Source organism: Neophocaena asiaeorientalis, unplaced genomic scaffold (genome assembly GCF_003031525.2).
Source record: "Neophocaena asiaeorientalis asiaeorientalis breed wild unplaced genomic scaffold, Neophocaena_asiaeorientalis_V1.1 scaffold92, whole genome shotgun sequence".
NCBI lineage: Eukaryota > Metazoa > Chordata > Mammalia > Artiodactyla > Phocoenidae > Neophocaena > Neophocaena asiaeorientalis.
Genome location: NW_020174057.1, coordinates 1,708,195 through 1,727,839, shown reverse-complemented (window position 1 = coordinate 1,727,839; position 19,645 = coordinate 1,708,195). Strand labels below are relative to the sequence as shown.

Here is a 19,645-nt window from a genome sequence, read left to right as displayed (position 1 = left end):
AACATTTCCATCACCTCAGATAGTCACCACTTTTCGGTATGTGTGGTGAGAATACTCCAGATCCACCCTCCTAGCAAATTTCAAGTACACAATAAAGTATTGTTAACTATAGTCATACTGTTGTACATTAGATCTCCAGAACTTGTTCATCTTGCATAACTGAAACTTCGTACCCTTTGAACAACACCTTCCCCATCTGTGCCTTTTACCAGGATTTTGGGAGCACTTAATACCTCCACCCCAGCATTTCCCAAGTTGTGCTCTGAGGATCTCTAGAGTTCTGAAAGATAGTCATCGGAGTTCTGCAAAAAGAGGGTTGCATGGGCAAATAAGTTTGGGAATGTCCCATCCTATACTTCCCACTTGGAGACAGAGGACACATAATGAGAATATTTATATACTTATAAATGTCTAATTTTGTTAAACCCAGTCAGGGTTTCCCAGTCTGGTTTTGCCATGGAAACTTTCATTCCCAGAACACCACTGACATCTCAGAGGACATTCCTCCTCAGGAGAAAGCCATCTGGCAAATTCTTTTTTACCTTCATGTCACATCCAAATGAATAGCAAATGTGAGAGAGTGAGCGAGGAGAAAGGCAGATATAGCTCTTTGCTAGCAATTCTTAGAGGTAATGGAGAGAGAACATGCTTTTATGAAACAAATACTACACTAAAAGTCAGAAGACTTGTGATTTAGTCCTAGCGCTGCCACATAACTAACTAACTGTATGTCGCTGGGCAAATCGCCCTACCTCTGAGCCTATCTCCTCTCCTGTAAAGGAGACACATTTTAGGATAACCATATCCTATTCTTTGAAACAGCTGACCAGTTTAGAAAGTTTCTGTGTAGTAGATTTGACTTGGATTTTAAAAGTATTTAAATTTAAAAATTATTCTTGGATTTAAAAAGTATTCTTCTGGGTGGATTTTTCGGGCCTATATTTTTAAAGTCCTTTTTCAGATGACTGGTGCCTTCCACTCTGAAGATGGGCATATCTGATTTCTTAGACATGAAACTACAGGACTCTCTAGGGCCCTAAAAGCCCAAAGAAATATTTTAGAATGAATAATGGAAACAAATTAAGTCTGGGATATATTTATGTTAGTCTGAGTAGTAGGATAATACCTAGAGAAAGCCTGAGAAGTCTTATATAGAACGGAGGAAGATACAGGTCTATAGTATTATAAATAAGGAGTAAATGAAATTTGAGACTACTTATTTGATGCTAGATTAATTGGCTTATTTTTCTGATCACTCAGTTTTCAAAGAGAGTGATTGAGGATACAGGGTTGTACTGAAAAATTAATTTGTAGCTCAGCACTAATTTATATTCCAAAGCAACATGCGAGAGGTAGATAATAATCATTTCCTAGGGGGCTTCCTCTGGTCCTTACCTTCGAGGAAGACTCTCTTCTACTCTCTAACTCAGGAGGGGAAGATTCATTCTCAAACCTGTCTCTGAAGGGAAGAAATTCTATGACGGTTTAATGTACACTTGCAAATAATGCTCTAGAGAGAACTAGGTGGCCCTTGATGTTTTTCTTGCCGTTGAGATATGTCTGCTGAAATAACAACTACAGCAAAAAAAGATTTTTTTAACTGGATATAAAAGGTGACTGCACATTGAAAGATCTACCTAACGTAAATTTTAGTCTATGCTTGAAATTTGATGTCAGCATTAATGACAATAAGTAGTCTGGCTTTAAAGAAGACAAGATTTTGCTCTGCTGTAGGTTAAATAAATGTTCCTTTAGTCATCTCTAAGTAATTGCTGGGCCATTGTAATACATTCAATATGATATTTGCTAAGCAAGCATGCCTGCCATCTGGTTACTGAAACTCTATTTTTGCTACTTCATAGGTACACATGGCCCAGTAGCACTGAGATGCAGGGAACTGATAGGAGCCTGTGGATCGATTCCAAAGCAATTTGAGAGTTCAAGCCATTCACTTGTTTGCAACACAAAGTGTTCTCCACGGAAGAAAACAATGAGTCTAACTTATCTGTCTCTTTCCTGTCCTGGTATCTTTAAAAATGTCCATCATGACAGGGTGCATGCAGGTTTACAATATTAAGCCAACTTTAGAGAAGAATGGAAAGAAGACTAAGAATGGAAAATAGTCTGTGTGCTGCTTGTACCACATCCTGCTCGGCTCTGGTGCCAGCAACTCTGTTCCTGGTCTGGGGAGTGTCCACAGAAGAAGAAGTAGCTGGGTAACATGGCAAAAGTCCATATGGGTCTGTGGTAGGAGGGAGAAGTTTCCAAACCAGTCCTTCCATCAAGTCCCTGGCAAGCACCCCTGTCCCCCAAACCAAAGACAGAATTAGCAGCACTGAGTACAATGTCTGACACATATAGTAGGGGCTCAATGAATGTTTACTAAATATAATCATCTGGGAAGCCTGTGAATAGTAATATAAATGACTGCTAGAAGAATGATTATGTTAGTCTCTGAAGCCATTGTAATACATGCATTGGATATATGCTTAACACCTGGTCCAGGCTTTCTCGACTTTGACACTATTGACATTCTGAGCTAATAATTCTTTGTTGGGAACAGGAGTGGGAGGGATGCTATCTTGCCCACTGTAGGAGGCTTAGTGGCATCCCTGGCCTCCATCCACTAGATGCCAACAGTGTCCCTCTCCCCAGCAAAAATGTCCCCCTCGTGATGGGGGGTAACAAAATCACTCCTTGTTGAGAACCACTTATCTACTCTGTGTGTTTGTGTCATGTACTAGAATTAGAAATACTGTACTCTCTCTTCTCTTTTTTTCTGCATTGATATTTCTTGATCTACACGTTGAAGGTATTTTATTCTTTTAATCTGCTTTCTCTCAATTGCCTCTAAATTCCATGTTTTCACATATCTCAGTGGGGGAGGGCTTTCTAGGTACATCTGTACAAGTTAAAAAAGACATGTTTCCCCCTTAGGAGAGGGGAAATATGAAACAAAGGGTAAACATTCCATACAGAAATTGGACTAGTAGCTAAGGAGGCTGTTTTGCAGAATGATATTGAGATGGTCTTGCGCCCAGGATAGACCCCAGACTCTAAGCTGCAACTGATGTGTGTGTGTGTGTGTCCAAAAAGAGTTTCTGCATCTTAAAAGAAACTACCTTCATTTGTTTGCTATGCACTCTTGCAATCTTACCAGTAAAACTCCTCTGTTATATAAAAGTATCCTTCTGACAAACATATTTTTTTCTCCCTTGGTTTTGTTTTTATTTACTTTCTATTTATGCAAACAGTTTCAGGAAGATACCAGCATGGGCTCCAGGAACAGGCTGTCTCAGTAACTCTTGCCTCTTCAGAAGCACAGTAATCAGTCCTGCTAACTGAAGGAATCAGTAGCCTTTTAAACCTCTAAGGTAAAATGATAATGTTGCATATTTCCTCTTTCTTAAAATGAAAAATATTAAAATCTTAGAAATCTGACTTAAACCTAGCCAGTGGGCAACCTGCTTAAAAATGACTACACATCCATGTCTAAGGGTGAGAAATAATTTATGACAAATAAAGCTCATGAAAAATTCTAATTTCACTCATGTTGCTACAAGTATACCTTCATGCTTTAAAAAAAATGTGGGCTGGTAACATTTTTCTACCTTACTTACAGTGTAGAGTTAAACATGGGCCCTTACCTCTCCTCCAGTGCACGGGAAAGGATTGGAGTATCTAGAAGTGCAAATAGCTCCCTTCTTGACAACATCATCTTCCAGGCCAAATGTAGCCGGGCAGTTAGTTGCAAAGTACTTGTAAGGCTTCCATGTTTTCCCAAAGTCCTGGGACCGGTCCAGCACCATGGCTGCCGGCCTAGGGGACTTGAACACCATAATCAGATGAGTGAAGTAGAATTCAGCTTCCAGGTCTAACTGGATCTTTTCTCTGTGCACATCCTCAGCAGACTGCCACCACGTGCGAGGAAACCTGAAGGATGAGTCTGCCATGGCAGCTGGCAGGTGAGCCAGGTGAGGCTGGGCAGCACTGCATTTGTCACATTTGGGCTGCTGACAAGTCAGATCAGTGTTCTCACTATAGAAGCAGTACAGTTCAGTGGCGTTCTGACCACAGGTGGTGTCTGCCCAGAGTTTTCTTCCTAAAGCCAAATTTCCCATGCGAGGGTTACAGGCTTTTTCACAGCGGGAACTCAGTCCAGCTACTCCACTCAGTCCTAGAGATGGGAGAGCATATGTTATTCAAGACAAACCCATCTGGAAACCTCTTTTGTCCACCTAGTCCATCTTCAACAGTCGAGTTATCCCCATATTGCCCCAAGGCTTTCGGTAAAGAGGAAATGCTACCGAATTTCAGCATGAATACTGCTCTGCATTTATACTGTTTGCATATGCAAGTGTGTGAATGTGCATGTGTGTGTGTGAGTGTGTGCCTGCGTGCCCGTTTCATGTAAAATTCCCATAGAAGAAAATAAAATTACTTTGGGTAAAGGGCAAGAGGAAGGAAAGTGGAAACATTGGGTAAAGATAATGGGACTGCTTTCTAACAGTCTCTATTTTTGAAATACACTCATTTGCTTTTGAAGTCATGACATAAATAATACCCAAAAACCAACAATGTTTTTTTAAGATCACTCAATTTAGTCTTTCAAATATAATTTGAGTCTTTAGCATTATCTAACATGTTTATGAGAATGCATTAAGGAGGAAATGTAGAATTCTACTATATTTTTAAGACGAAAACATGAAAGGACCAATTCCCTAAGAAAATCAATATGAGGTATTGGTATACAATGGGATCTCATTTAGGGATACAAAGCTAGAGACCACTGGAGCCAAGATGTGCAATATCTATTTTTAATATTAAGTAAATGTAAGTAAGAAAAAACCCTCTAAACTGCCAAATGACAGAAGAGCTTATTTGACACACTCTCTGCCTCTTGAGTGCTTCTACCTGTGACAGGTTCTACAGTAGTTACCTGTTTGCTTAACAGGAGAATGTTTACAGTCTGGCAGCCACTAACAGGACCTTTAAACATAATCTGTGAACTAAAACACCTTCCTAAAGAAACATGCGCTTCCACCCAAACAAAGGTCCAACAGACTTTAATGTTTCAAAATTACTTAAAATGATAAACATTATACACCTACTAACATCCTGACTACATAATATAATCCTTAATTTGGGCTTGTCATTTTAATTATGAATACCTGAAGCAAAATTATCTATTTTAAAAGTTAAAACAGAGAGGGAAAAAAAAGGAAAAAGAAGTCGAACCGCAAATTCCGGCTAATTGAACGTTTCTGCTTCTTAAGAGGGAGCATCTCTGAATTGTTATCACTATACTGTTGGAGAAGCCAAATGACAGCTTAGACCAAAAGAGAGACATTTCACACACTCAACTGACGATCACGAGCCTCACGAGCCTTGTGGTTCTTTGCAACCATAAGAAAGGGCTTCCTTAGGCATATTTTTTAAATGTCAAATTCAAGTGTGCATTATGCCTGGACTCTGTTTGCCACTTTTCTGATTAGCTGGGGCAACAGTTGCCTGTGGCCAGGATCACCCAAACACACAGTGTGCTATGACTCACCTGTAAAGCATTTCAGGGAAAATCATATACTGCCCGTACAAGTGTTTTTGACTTGAAACACTTGCCTTGTGATATTTATTTACAACCTCTTGATTGCTTGCATGTTTTTGCCATAACACGGTTTGAAAAAGAAAAGGTTTATTAAAGTTCACCTTGTGGCTGGGGGAGCATGCATAACAGCATGCAGGGGTGCATAAGTAGCAAGAATTAAAGTAAAAGCTTAGAATTTAAAGGCTCCTTGGGAAAAGTACTGAATAATTTTAGATGTCCCCACCCCAAACTAGGAAGAAATCCAGAAAAGACTGGAGCCAGATAAATAATCGGTGGACACAACACTTAGAGATCCCTAAAGAAGTGACCATCCAAGTATAGCAAGGATGCTCCTAAGAGTCCGACGCGTATGGGATGCAGACTCTAAAGCCTGGCTTTTACTTCATGCTAGCGTCTCTGGGGGCTGAGTGGATGAAACCGAAGGGAAGGGAGAAGTGTGCCAATGCTCTCTCTCCACCAGTCCGTCCCTCCAGCCCACACTCCCCTTTCTGGAGCAAGCGAGATGCGTTTGAGAGACCAAGTGGCCAAAGAGTCCCTCACTTTCTTTCCCCCTTACACCGTGAACCGCACTTACGCCTAGCCGGAAACCAGGTGACCTGCAAGAGGAGGGAGAGGAGCAAAAGGGGTTCCCAAATTTAGAAACGGCAAGCTAGGAACGGGTGGCCAAGGGCAACCCAAGGCAGCCGGGATGGGAGTGGGAGGGAGAGCGCATCTGACGACGCCTCTACCGGTCGTCCAGTTACCGAGACAGGAAGCAGACCCGCCTCCGACCTCCCGCGGAGCCTCGGCCAGGGTACCAATTCCCCAAGGGCGGCAGGCCCGCTCCGTGCAACCCGGGGCGATCACTACCTATCGTCCCAGCCCGGGGTCTCACTGAGTTCTAGCCACTGCCCAGGGAGAGGCCACTCACCCCGCCCCAGGTGTCCCTACCTGGCTCCCTAGTACCCAGCATGAGGTCGGGGACAACGGCGATCGCTCTCAACAAGAGAGCGGCCCCGGCCCACGCGCGCCCAGGGTCGCCGGGCCACCCCTCCCCATCATTCCTCAGGCCATGAAGTGCCGGGGGATGGCGAGCTTGGTCCTTTGTTCCCTCACAAAATGGAAAGGCAGTTTTTTACAAGTCCAAACCGAGAAAAAAACCAAGGTCGCGCTGTTTCCGGCAGGGCGCACCCAGGATATCGGGTTATCCAAAGGCATGTGTATTAAAAAAAAATCAGTAGTATTTTAAATTGCTGAGACCCGGGGAAAGGAGGCGGAACATGGCCACTCATTTCATCCTTGGGAGCTGAGCTCTGCGCTCTCAACCTGCACTCGCCTGCACCCCCGAGTTCCGAGGTGGGGCACACAAGGGGCGAAGGAAGGAGGTTGGGGGCCCGGCAGCGTCACCACCCACCTGCGGCCACCGCGGAGCAGCCCCAGAGCAGCAGCAGCCGCGCGCAGCTCCCCATGGCCGGGAGGAGCCGGGAGGACCCGGGCCGGGCGGGTGCGGGAGGGAGTCGAGCCCTCGCGGCCGCGGGATGAAGCGCCAGCAGTCCTCGGGAGGAACCGGGCTCTTTATTTCTTCCTCCTCCTAGGGCGCCAGGCTCGGTCAGTGGGCGCCGGGGGCGGGGAGCTGCGGGCTGGGGCCGCGCCGGGCGGTGGGGTGACCCTCGCGCACCGGCCTGGAGGGGCGCGGGCACCTCGGGGGCGGCGGGAGCCCCGGCACCATAGCCCGCCTGGCCACGCTGCCCCGCGGAGCGGTCCTGCGGGCTCCTCCGCCGCTAGCCCGGGGCTCGGCGCCCGCAGCAGCCGCTGAACTTTGCGAGACCTTTCACTTCCCGGCCGCCGCCGCCGCCACCGCCTCCTGGGCGTCCTCCTCCGCTTTTACCACGTCCTCTTGCTGTTGGGTCTCGGTCCCGTCCTTCTCCACGGGCAGTTCCATGGGATGCATTTTTATTGCACCGACACCGCGGCGCTCCGGTGCCAGCCCTCCTCCCCTCGCACCTCCACCCCTTCCTCCCGCCCCCCCCCCGCGCTCGCTTGACAGCCCGGGCGCAGTAGCCCTCGCGGTCGGGTCGCCGCCGCCGCCCGGGGAGGGATCCTCTCGCCCGACCAGCCGCCCCCGCTGCCTCGCTGCCAGCTCCACCCGCCCGCCTCAGCCCCCGCGCGCGTCCGTCACCTCGCACCCCAGCTTCTCTCGTGCCCCTCCCGTCTCTTGCCCTGCATCTCCCTGTGTGACCCCCCTGGTGCCCTCCAGCACCCACAGGCCTCCTCTGGAAGCAGTCTCCCACCTTCTCCCGGAACATTCCAGAGAGCAGTTGACTCCCTCTTGATCAGGTCAGGGCATGCCAAGGGGCTTAAAAAACCGCGAAACAGGCTAGCTCCTACTTCCTACATCCCCCAACAAAAACAAGCCCTCCTCTTCTCCCGCCACCCCTTCTCCCAGAGTCTAACGAGCCAGGGATGGAACCCCTGATCCAGTCCGGGGTCAAGGGCAAGGGAGAGCTCATTAACTGCTAAGTGGCATTCGCCGCTTCTCTGCTGACTTTCGGGGGGTGGGGGAGGGCATCTTGGCTAAACAATCAATGCTTACTTTATCCGAGGTGTATCCGTTTTGATGTAAAACGTGTTCCCTAATTCAAACTCAAGGTGCTAAAAGAAAAGGGTCATAGGATTAGCTAGTACCCAGTTTAAGAACATCCTTGTCTAGGGGCAGGGGCACGACAAAGACAACCTCTTTGGTCCTTCCAAGCACTCTCTCTCCAGTTGTGCTGCGAAACAATAATGTTGTGTAATAACGTATGGGGAACAATTTAGTAGCGACGGCAAGCAGCTAATTGTGGATAGGATTGCTCAGGGCTGCTGCTTATGGAAGACGATTACACAGCCCTTGAGTCTGGGACTTTTGCAAGTTCTGTGAAGATATAATTCTACGTACACATCCAGGGAAATTGGTTAAAGTTAAGTAGAAAGCAATTTTTTATTGCAGTGTTCATTTTGTGCCTTTATATATTTTTCAGAAAAGTATCTACTTTACAGATACCATTCAGTTGTGTGTGTTACTGATGACGACAGTTCAGAGCTCTGGGGCATATGTGGATATTATTTATGACTCAGCTGGGGACACGTAAGAAGTTTATATCTCCCAGGAGGGACTGGGGGCAAGGTCAGCATCATCTATTTGGGAGACATTAAAATTATTCTGGCCAACGCTGGGAAGTGGCAAAAGGTGTGGAACAGCAATTTATGTAACACTTTAGAAAATAAACCCTTTGAATTTTTCAAATATTGGTAGTGTTAGGGCTTTCTTCATATCTTATAGACATGTTCCCGATGAAGTCAGTGAAACACGTCCCCAAATTATTCTTCTTACCAAATAAATGATAGGAAATTATAACAACCAAAGGCTCTAAGCACCAATATTAACCTAATTAACAAAGCAAATCTTAAAAAAAAAGAAAGAAAATGCACTTTTATGATTAACTTCTGATTCTACTATATTGAGGCAGAACTACTCCATTTCTCATTACAAGTGTTAGGGGCATAATATCTGCACCAATCCTGCCTTGATAATATACTTCCTTGATTGCTCTGTAACTGGTTCCTGTTTCCTTTAACAAGAGAGTAAATGCCTTAATGGTCAAGCAGTCTTTTATACTTAGTCTATATAAAACATTATTATGTTTTTCTTTTATTCTTAACTGAGAACACCTGCTAGATATATAGTAAATTTTCATTAAATGTTTTTGACTGAGTAATTTTAAAACTATTACTATATACTAAGAGCAGGGATTAAGAAGAAAACCAGTGAAATCAGAATGATTCTCCATATTCTAAAGAAATCTGTATGTTTATACCAAGATGAAGCAGCTCAGGAGAGAAGTAATTAGCATTCTAATAAAGTTCATTTGGTTGTATAGTCTAATTTAGTTATAAATTTTATTTTCATTTAAAAATTTTGTTTTTCTTTTTTTCTATTTTCATTTTGAAGAAACTATACAGGAAAAGTTTACCTACCTAAGGAAAATCTTGCTCAGTGATCAGAGTATATTGCCTATGATTAAGTGTTTTTGAAAATTTTAGTAATGAGTTTAGAATTTTTTAAAAAAATTATGAATTAGTAGGAAGCTTAGCATGGAATTTTGATAACCAGTTTTCAGAAGCCACATAATTGACAAATCTAGACTACTCCTGAGAACTTGAAAGAAAGATAAAAGGGCCTTTAAGAACTAAAATAGATGGCAAAAAGTCCATGCACCAAAGACCTTATTCACAGGAGAGCTCTTTAGGTCTTCACTTAAATTATTCATGCAATGTTAATAAGTTTGGTTATGCTGTTATCCTAGACCATAGCATATTAGAAGTAACAAAGTAGAATGAAGCGGAATCCTGTTAAAACAAGGAATAAGTTGCAAAGTGGTAAGAAAAAAGTAGCCATAAGGACCAAAAACCCCACGGCCATCTGAAGACTTTTAGTTTAGAGGCAAAGCACCAAAAGGCTGCAAAGGTATCACTCGAGTATAACTTAGTACAGTAAATGAGGTTTCTAATGGATCATGGGATTATTTTAGCATCAAAAGGAACCTTAGGGTCTTTGAGGCCAACTTCTTACCCCATCATGAATTCTCTCCACAAAATCTCTGTCCAATGGTCATCCAGTTTCTGTTCTAGAAATCTCAGTAAACAAAAGCAGCCCTTTTCATTTTTGGTACTATTTTGTTTAACTGTGACGTCTTTCTTCTTAAAATTCTACCTATGTTTATAGTTTAGTTGTCTGCAACAATACAGAATAGGTCCAATCTCTTTTCTAATAGGTATTTGAAAATTTGAAGTCAAGTTTTATTTCTCCTCCTAACTATTCTCTTCTTCAAGTGTTTAATTGCCCATGTAGCATGATTTCCAAACCTTTAACTATCTTATCCACCCCTTTTCAGATATACTACAGTTTGTCAATGTTGCTTTTATACTGTGCATCTAGAACTCAACTCCAGGTTTGTCTGAATCGGTGTAGAATAAAACTGAACTAGTAGTTCCTTTAACTTAGGTCTAGGGCTTATATTTCATTAGCCTAAAAATGTATTAGAAGCTTTATGATGTCAGCTGATATTATGCTTGACGCAAACTAAAATCCCCTTTTTATATACTGCTGTCTTAAAGAGTCATTAATAAAACATAAAACATGTTTTGTTTAACCAGAAGGAAAGAGTTCCACTAAAATACACTGCAGATAGCAAGCATTCAATAAATATTAAGGAAAAAAAGCAACAAATTCAAATTGCTAAATTTGAAAAATGGTTAAATTCTTAAAAGGAAACTGTTACTCCTGAATAGGATAAGTATCTATTTTCTGAAAAAATCATCACTTCTATGGAAAATTTGATTCAATAACACAGTATACATTGGTATTACTATACATTTCCAAGGAAAGGAGGGACTTTGAAATAGTGATATTTTTAGTATACCTACTATCTTTCCTCCATGGAACTATAAACAGTATCTCATTTATCCTGGAAGCATCAATGTGTGGGAAGGAGCAGGTATAATTTTGCACATTTTCAGAGAGAGAAAATGATGTGAAAGATATAAATGCCAAATTAAGATCATCCAGTAAATATACACCAGAGATAGGACATGGGTTTCCAGATTTGTTTGTTTGTTTTAATCATTGCTTATCCATCAATTTCCCATGAGTACAATCTTCTCTTTTTGAACTAGAAGACTTTTAGGAGACAATTGTTTCCATTGAAATAATCCTATATTTTGTTTTCTACCTGGTCTATGCCCTTCAAATGCCCTTTAAAAACACCGTCCTGGGAATTTCCTTAAGCTTTAATCTAAGCCTTCTGCCACTGGCACTGTGTTTCTTATTTCATCTGCTTCCTGGCTACAGCTGCTCATTCCTAGGAAGGGAGTAAGAGCCTTTCAAAACACATGTGCTCTTCCAGGAAGGTAAGCAGTACTTACCTTAAAAAAAAAAAAAAAAAATGCACACATGTTCTCTCATGTTCAAATTAATTATATGGAGTCTAGAAAGTTCAAATAAACAAGAACAGTTCTGTTGTTACAGAGATAACTACTCTGGACAACACTGTATTGGCACAAATTTTAAACATTTTCTCTTCAAAATAGCTCTTAGCTAAAACTTTCTATACATATTTCTGTTTCTGACATTAATGAAAAGATGCTCAGAGACAAATAACTACTTTTTTAAACGTAGGGAAATAGATAAAGAAACAGCTACCAAAGGCCTCATGAGGATGAAAGAACAGTAAGCAATATGGGTAATTTCTCTTATTTATATCTTTTATATAGCAGTATAGTAATTAGGAGCATGGACAATGGGGTCTGACTCCCCAGATTTTAAGCCTGTCTCTGCCACCTGCTAGCTGTGTGAGTGTGGGCAAGTTATTTAACCTCTTGGTGCAACCATTTCCTTATTTGCTGTATGGAAATAATAACAGTATCTAATTAATAAGGTTATTATGAATATTAAATGAGTTTATATTTATGAAATGGTAGAAAAGAGCAAGACACATTGGAAGCACTTTAAGTTTTGTTAAATACATAATATAGTAAACTACAAATCCATCAAGTACATACAATCCCTTTTGACCTGCCCTAGAATTCCATCTTCAAGTTATATATGGATATTTAATAGGCAGAAATGAAATTGTTGCCCTGGCTTAATTTTAAGTGCTGTTTTAGCTGTGTAAAAGGCATTGCACAGGAGATGAAAGTATGAAGCAACAAATCTTTTTTAACTAGAGGGAAAGAGGGATTGGCACTGATGGAGCAGCTGCAGTTTACCAGGCACAATGTTGAATACTTCGTAATTCTCACAGCAACTTTATATGGTTAGGTTGTCAACCACTTGATGAGAAAACTGAAGCTCAGAGAAGTTAAATATCTGAGCCAAGTTCAAACAGCTAAGTAAACTGACAATGCAGGATTTGAACCCCCAGTGTGTCTGACTTTAAGCACAGTATTCTTTCCGTTTCCTCTTTCAAGAGAGGTGGCATAACAAGGCAGTTAAAGTGTGTGAGACTAGATTGCCAATTTCCTCATTGGTAAAAACACTCATAGAATATTTTCTACCTTAACAATTACCGTTGAACCCACTGAGCCATGGATTTAACTACCACCTACCTTGTTTACTCCCTAACGTCACTCGTGGGCCTCAGCACTGTCAATGGACACCTCCACTTAGACATCTCAAATTCAACACATTTAAAACTAAACTCACTATCTTTCTCCCCTAGCAGGTTACTCCTCCTGTGTTTCCTATCTTAGTAGAAGGTCACAACTATCCATCTACTGGATCAACACAAATGAGTAGTATTTTCCAAACTTCTGCAGAATACTCATGCACCGTGAGATACACTAAGTGTTCTGAGGAAAAACAGTTCTGTTGTCAAATGATATCAATATTAGGTTAAACAAAATTAAATAGGACTTAGCACCTTTCGTATGCTAAGTTCATTGCCAATCTTTAAGAAATGGACATAACATTATATTACATAGGATTGCATTCAGTTGCGTGGACTCAACTCACTAGCTTAACCAAATTGAGACTGATTTTCTTCCCATGACAGGAAGTCAGGAGGTAGACAGTCCAGAACAAGTGCAGCTGCTCAAGGAAGTCATCAGGACTTGCGTGGCTTTCTTCCTCATGGTCGCAAGATGGCTATTCCACCTCCAGGACTTGTATCCCCCTTCTAGGCAAGAGAAATGGAACAGAGAAAAGGAAAAAGGATGTACGCCATCTGAGTCTTAAAAAGCTTCCCCAGCAGCCCCACCCACCTGCTTATATCTAATTTCCTGAACTGGGTTATGTGGCCTTTCCAGACCCTGAGGAAGTCTGAAGAGGTGAATATTTTAACTGGGCACATTGCCACCCTTAAAAAATCAGGCTTCTTCTATTAGAAGGAAGAGGAGATTGAATGTCAAGTAGACATACTGTGTATGTCATCAAATTGTTAGTAATATTTCACTAGTGTATCTGGCCCAAGCACCTATTAACATATTTCATGGCTCCACATCGTTGACAGATGGAATTCATGCTGCTTGGCACCCAAACCTGCTGTGATGTACCAGTTCCTGCCACAGGGTCTCTGGCTCCACCCAGAGTGAACTTCCTGCAGTCTCTGAGTGGGTAATGGGCTTCATGCCTCTTGTTCTGCGTGCTCTCTCCCTTCCTTTGCCTCCTCTTCTCCTGGCTAATTCTGGCAGGTCCTCGGAAATTCAGTTCAGACAATAACTACTATGACACATTTCTCTCTTGCTCTCTCATCTTCCAACAGGGTTAGTTGCCCCCTCTATCATCCCATGGATCACTTCATTATCCTCAATTATAGTTTTTTTCTTATATATTAAGTGGGGGAAAACAGGAAGCAAAATTATATTTATGCCTTAGTTAGAACTATGGGAAGCATACATATGAAAAAGGCATGGAATGTATCAAAAATACTAGAGATGCATGTTTCTCTAGCTTCGAAACTTTCAGCAATACCATATAGTTGTTATGATCACATTTGTTTTTGTTTTCGTTTTTTTTGCGGTACGCGGGCCTCTCACTGCTGTGGCCTCTCCCGTTGTGGAGCACAGGCTCCGGACGCGCAGGCTCAGTGGCCATGGCTCACGGGCCCAGCCTCTCCGCGGCACGTGCGTTCCTCCCGGACCGGGGCATGAACCCGCGTCCCCTGCATCGGCAGGTGGACTCTCAACCACTGCGCCACCAGGGAAGCCCTGGATATTTTTTAGTACTATACTTGGGCTGCGATTTCAAACACAAGTACTTTTCTGTATGTTTTTATTTCAAATCTCACAAGATTACAATGCAATTTAGAGGACAAAATGGTGACGTAATTTGCTTTAACCCTAAATTCAGTATAATGGACCTCACTGTAGAAGAGAGATTCAGTTACCAGGAACATCAGAGAACCTCATTAAATAATGTCGAACCATAACACCATCCTCAGAGCTCAAGGTAACAGCTTCAGGGTATTAATACATTTCGAAAGCCTATAAACTGAGCAGTAAAAGAAATGGGAAGGCCATAGCCACTCAAGGTTACAGTAAAAATAATTTCATTTATGTTCCTGCAAAATTCAAAATAGCACCTCCAATGTTCTACTTTAAACCTTCTCTACTTATAAATGCTATCTACTCACAGAAATAGTGCCTATTAAACTTGAGGAATAAAGGCCTTAAAGCCAAAGTTAATACAAAATTAATATGAAAATAGTCATTGCTCTGGTGAAGTCTAAGCAGTTTTTCATGTATGCAGTTAGTCTCTCTAACATAACTGTAGAAGATTCCTTCATCATAAAGGAATAGTACATCATTTTCCCACCTTCTTCCTTCCTTCAAGAATGTTTGAGTGGACTTCCCTGGTGGCGCAGTGGTTAAGAATCCGTCTGCCAATGCTGGGGACATGGTTTCGAGCCCTGGTCTGGGAAGATCCCACATGCTGCAGAGCAACTAAGCCCATGCGCCACAACTACTGAGGCTGCTCTCTAGAGCCCGTAAGCCACAACTACTGAGCCTGCGTACTGCAACTACTGAAGCCCGTGTGCCTAGAGCCTGTGCTCCACAGCAAGAGAAGCCACTGCAAGGAGAAGCCTGCACGCCGCAACCAAGAGTAGCCCCTGCTCGCCACAATGAAAAAAAAGCCTGCGCCCAGCAATGAAGACCCAACGCAGCCAAAAATAAATAAATTAAACAAATTATAAAAAAAAAAAGGAATGTTTGAATGAAGGCAGGTTTTATTATAAACAGAAAAGAAGGAAAATCCTCTTTTAAAATGATTGATTATTGTTAGAATACATGATATCACTATTATGGACAGAACTCTGCTTTTGGTAATGAAAGCATATAGAATTATATTAACACTTTTAAAGCAGTATTAGAATTTATATTGAAAAGAATCCTGAAGCAGTAGGAGATTTCTCAGTCTACTAATGACCCTATAGGAAGTTTGCTCTGAAATTATCATATTCTCTGTCTTCCTACCGACCCAACAGGGGAAAAGAAAGAGGTACAGATTACTATCTCTTACTCTGGAAAAAAAAAAATCAAAACCTGCAGAATTGAAGTAATATGTAGCTAAACAGTAGCTTTGAATTCTTTTCTCAGTCTCACTGGTGTGGTCCTGGGTATATAGTACTTTTTCTTTTTCCCATGCTGCTTTGATGCTTCTTTTGTTTATTTATTATTTATTTTTTAAACATCTTTATTGGAGTATAATTGCTTTACAAGGTTGTGTTAGTTTCTGCTGTATAACAAAGTGAGTCAGCTATATGCATACTTTTAAATACGTGAAGAGAGTCAAATACATTTGTGGTTTTCTAGTATGTACTTTTTTTGTATACAAAAGGATATTTAATGGCCCCTCTATGGACTCAAAATATCCTGCAATCAGTAAACAAATATCTTGAATATGCATGTAATCCAAAGGGATCAGTAAATAGAAAAAAAAATTCCCTATGCAAATTTGGATGAACCGGTCCTAATGTGCTTACTGTCAATGGGACATTGTTTTTTAAACTGTTATAACCGGTAACAATAGCTAGTGTTTACTGGGGACTTAAAGCACAGCAGGCCCTGTGCTAAACGCGTGACATACATTATCACCTTCAGTCCTCACAGTCACACTAGAGAGAGACCTTCAATCATCATCCTCACTTTACAAATGAGAACTGAGACTCGCACAGCAGAGCTGAGACGGTAATCCAAACCACTGTTCTCCAAAGCCACTATGTCCATCATGGGTCTTTGGAAAATATGGAAAAGCGGCAAAAAGAGCAAACCCATCATACCAAGAAACCAGTTTTCATTTTGGTATATTTCTTCCTGATTGTATTTCTATCCATACAATTTTTGTTCCATACTCTTTCACTTATTATTATTAATTTATTAGAAATTATTTCAAAATATCAATTTTCATGGCCATTAACTATTCCAGTGATTGGATATTCCTTGTTCAGCTTAATGCCACACTTATTTGGACACTTGGGCTATTTTCAATTTTTTGCTATAAATAATACTTTTATAGCTATTTATGTGAATTAAATATTTTCTTAATCTGGGATTATTTGTTTATAATCATTAAAATGGAAACACCAGGTCAAATACATACATTTAAAGGCCACATTAAATACATTTAAGATCACATTGCCAAATTTATTTTCCAAAAAGGTTACATCAATCTGTACAGCTACCACCGATGTGGTGCCTATTTCACCTCACCCATACCAGCATTGGGTATTATACTTTAGAAATACAAATTTCCTAGTTCAGTATGTGAAAGTGATTTTTTTTATTTGCTTTTCTTTTACTGGATTATGTGCAAAATTGAACATTTTTTTTCTATGCTTGCTATTCAGTTTTATTTTACCCTTTTCACTGGATTCCTATGGTGGAAGCTTAGATTATTGTTTTTAGTTCGCTTTTTCTGATATACACATTTAATGCTATAAATTTTCCTCTAAGCAAGTTGATTTTGCTGTGTCCCACAAATTTTGATAAGTTGTACTTTTATTTTTCTTTAATTCAAAATATCTTAAAATTTCTCTTGAGATTTCTTCTTTGGCTCATGAGTTACTTAGAGGTATGCTGTTTAATTTCCAGATATTTGGGAATTTTCCAGTTATCTTTCTGTTATTTGTTTCTACTTTAATTCATTGTGGTCTGAGAACATACCACGTTTGATTTCTATGCTTTCAAGTTTATTAACGTGTGTCTTACGGCCCAGAATATGGTCTATCTTGGTGTATACTTCTTGTGAGTCTGCTGTTGTTGGATGGAGTATTCTGTAAATGTCAACTCGATCAAATTGACTGATCTGTTCAGGTCATATATACCCTTACTGTTTTCACCTTTTTCAAATTATACTCACTTAAAAATTTTTATTTATTTATTTATTTTTTTTTTATTTTTGGCTGCGTTGGGTCTTCATTGCTGTGCACGGGATTTCTCTAATTGCGGTGAGCAGGGGCTACTCTTCATTGCGGTGTGCGGGCTTCTCATTGCAGTGGCTTCTCTTGTTTCGGAGCACGGGCTCTAGGCACACAGGCTTCAGTACTTGTGGCACATGGGCTCAGTAGTTGTGGCTCACGGGCTCTAGAGTGCAGACTCAGTAGTTGTGCCACACGGGCTTAGTTGTCCTGCAACATGTGGGATCTTCGCAGACCAGGGCTCAAATCCATGTCCCCTGCATTGGCAGGCGGATTCTTAACCACTGCGCCACCAGGGAAGTCCTATACTCACTTTTTACAACTAGTGAACAAAACAACAGAAGAGAAAAGTAAATTTAAAAACTTAATTACACTTAAAGTTTATAATGGAGGAAACAGATTTCCATGCATGCTTTTCATGAAGTTTTTCATTTTTGCCTATTACCTCTTTCTAACAATGAAGAGGATGTATGAGAGGAAAAGCTGGGTGAGAGGGTAAGCCAGAAACACAGAAGAAAATGTTGAAAGGAAACACCAATCACGTCACTAGTCTGAGATTTTTCCATATTCTAAATGATGGTTTCACGCCTATTGAAAAAAAAAAAAAAAGCTTATTTTATCTTTGTCTCCTTGAGAATTCATAATTTTTAATTAAAAAGTAATAACTCTTAAAAACAACATCTATAATCTCATATTTTGAACTGACCCTGTTTTCACTGTAAAATACCAGAAAATCACAGTTATAGAGTCGTAAAGGTAACTGTAGTACAGAAAGTTTGACTGATTACATAGTGTTATAGTTTTAAGAGCTCCTTCAAAAGCAATCAGACTATTTGGAAAACCTCTTTCATAATATATGTGTTCTTCCTTTAAAATGTGAACACTGGGCTTCCCTGGTGGCGCAGTGGTTGAGAGTCCGCCTGCCAATGCAGGAGACACGGGTTCGTTCCCCGGTCCGGGAAGATCCCACGTGCCGCGGAGCAGCTGGGCCCGTGAGCTATGGCCGCTGAGCCTGCGCGTCCGGAGCCTGTTCTCCGCAATGGGATAGGCCACAAGAGTGAGAGGCCCGCGTACCGCAAAAAAAAAAAAAAAAAAAAAAAAAGTAAACACTGAGCCAATCTTAGAAGCAAACACTGACCGCATACTTGTATCAAGTCAGTTGTTGCATTTTAGTTATAGCAATCCAAAAACGTGAACCATAGGTTTACTTTTTAACTCCAACCCTGTTCAAAGATCACTTATTGGCCTCTGAAGGAACAGGTGGCATGTCTGTTATAGTTTAACAAGTGGTCTTTGGGTGAGGTATAGTCATTCAGATACCTCTGGATGCTTTGGATGCTCTCATGTGTGGCAGGGTACACTTGCTAAAACATTCTCCTCTCTAGATCTGGAAACCTAGAGTCTGTATCTTAGGCACTGGGCTGGTATTCCAGACTTCCCTTCTGAGTCATAGATGAAAAATGCCATCTTGCAACTGAGATAGCACTTCCTTTGCCAAGAAATCACATTCCTAATTTCCTAATGTTGACATTACGATCCAGTTCTTGGTATATAAGACAGCTTTTCTCTTTGCAGTATACATATATCTGAGCATTCATCTTTCTGATAACAAACTTTACAGGGATTTTTTTTTCTATCAGAGGTACCGTTAATTATATTAGGCTCCCCAGAGAATTCCAGATTCACTTCAAATACCAGCAACTCGATTCTATTCCACTACTCACATCTGTTGAGTTGGGTTGAATTGGAATTGTATTACATTAAAAGTTAATTTTAGGAGTATTTATGTTTTTTTTTTTTTTTTGCGGTACGCGGGCCTCTCACTGTTGTGGCCTCTCCCGTTGCGGAGCACAGGCTCCCGACGCACAGGCTCAGCGGCCATGGCTCACGGGCCCAGCCGCTCCACGGCACGTGGGATCCTCCTGGACCGGGGCACGAACCCGTGTCCCCTGCATCGGCAGGCAGACTCTCAACCACAGCGCCACCAGGGAAGCCCCGTATTTATGTTTTTAGGAAATTGAATTTACATTTTTATGGGTATGGTATAACTCTCCATGTATTTAAGTCCTCTTTAAGGCATTTCAATAGAGTTTTTTTTTTTTTTTTT

At 41.3% G+C, this 19,645-nt stretch overlaps 1 protein-coding gene across 3 annotated transcripts in view; it reads right to left on the bottom strand.

Annotated features, from left to right (window-relative positions):
* NTN4 (netrin 4) overlaps positions 1-7,545 on the bottom strand; it is a 106,624-nt gene extending 99,079 nt beyond the window's left edge. For 2 of the 3 annotated variants that reach the window (XM_024754396.1, XM_024754398.1), the window contains exons 1-2: positions 6,999-7,544; positions 3,648-4,177 (exon numbers count right to left, since the gene is read on the bottom strand). In XM_024754396.1, the coding sequence (XP_024610164.1) occupies positions 3,648-4,177; positions 6,999-7,053 (585 nt within the window). In that variant the 5' untranslated portion in view covers positions 7,054-7,544. Of the gene's footprint in view, positions 1-3,647; positions 4,178-6,998 lie in introns of all 3 variants that reach the window. The other variant, XM_024754397.1, reaches the window with a different exon arrangement.
* Between the last annotated feature and the right edge of the window lie 12,100 nt (positions 7,546-19,645).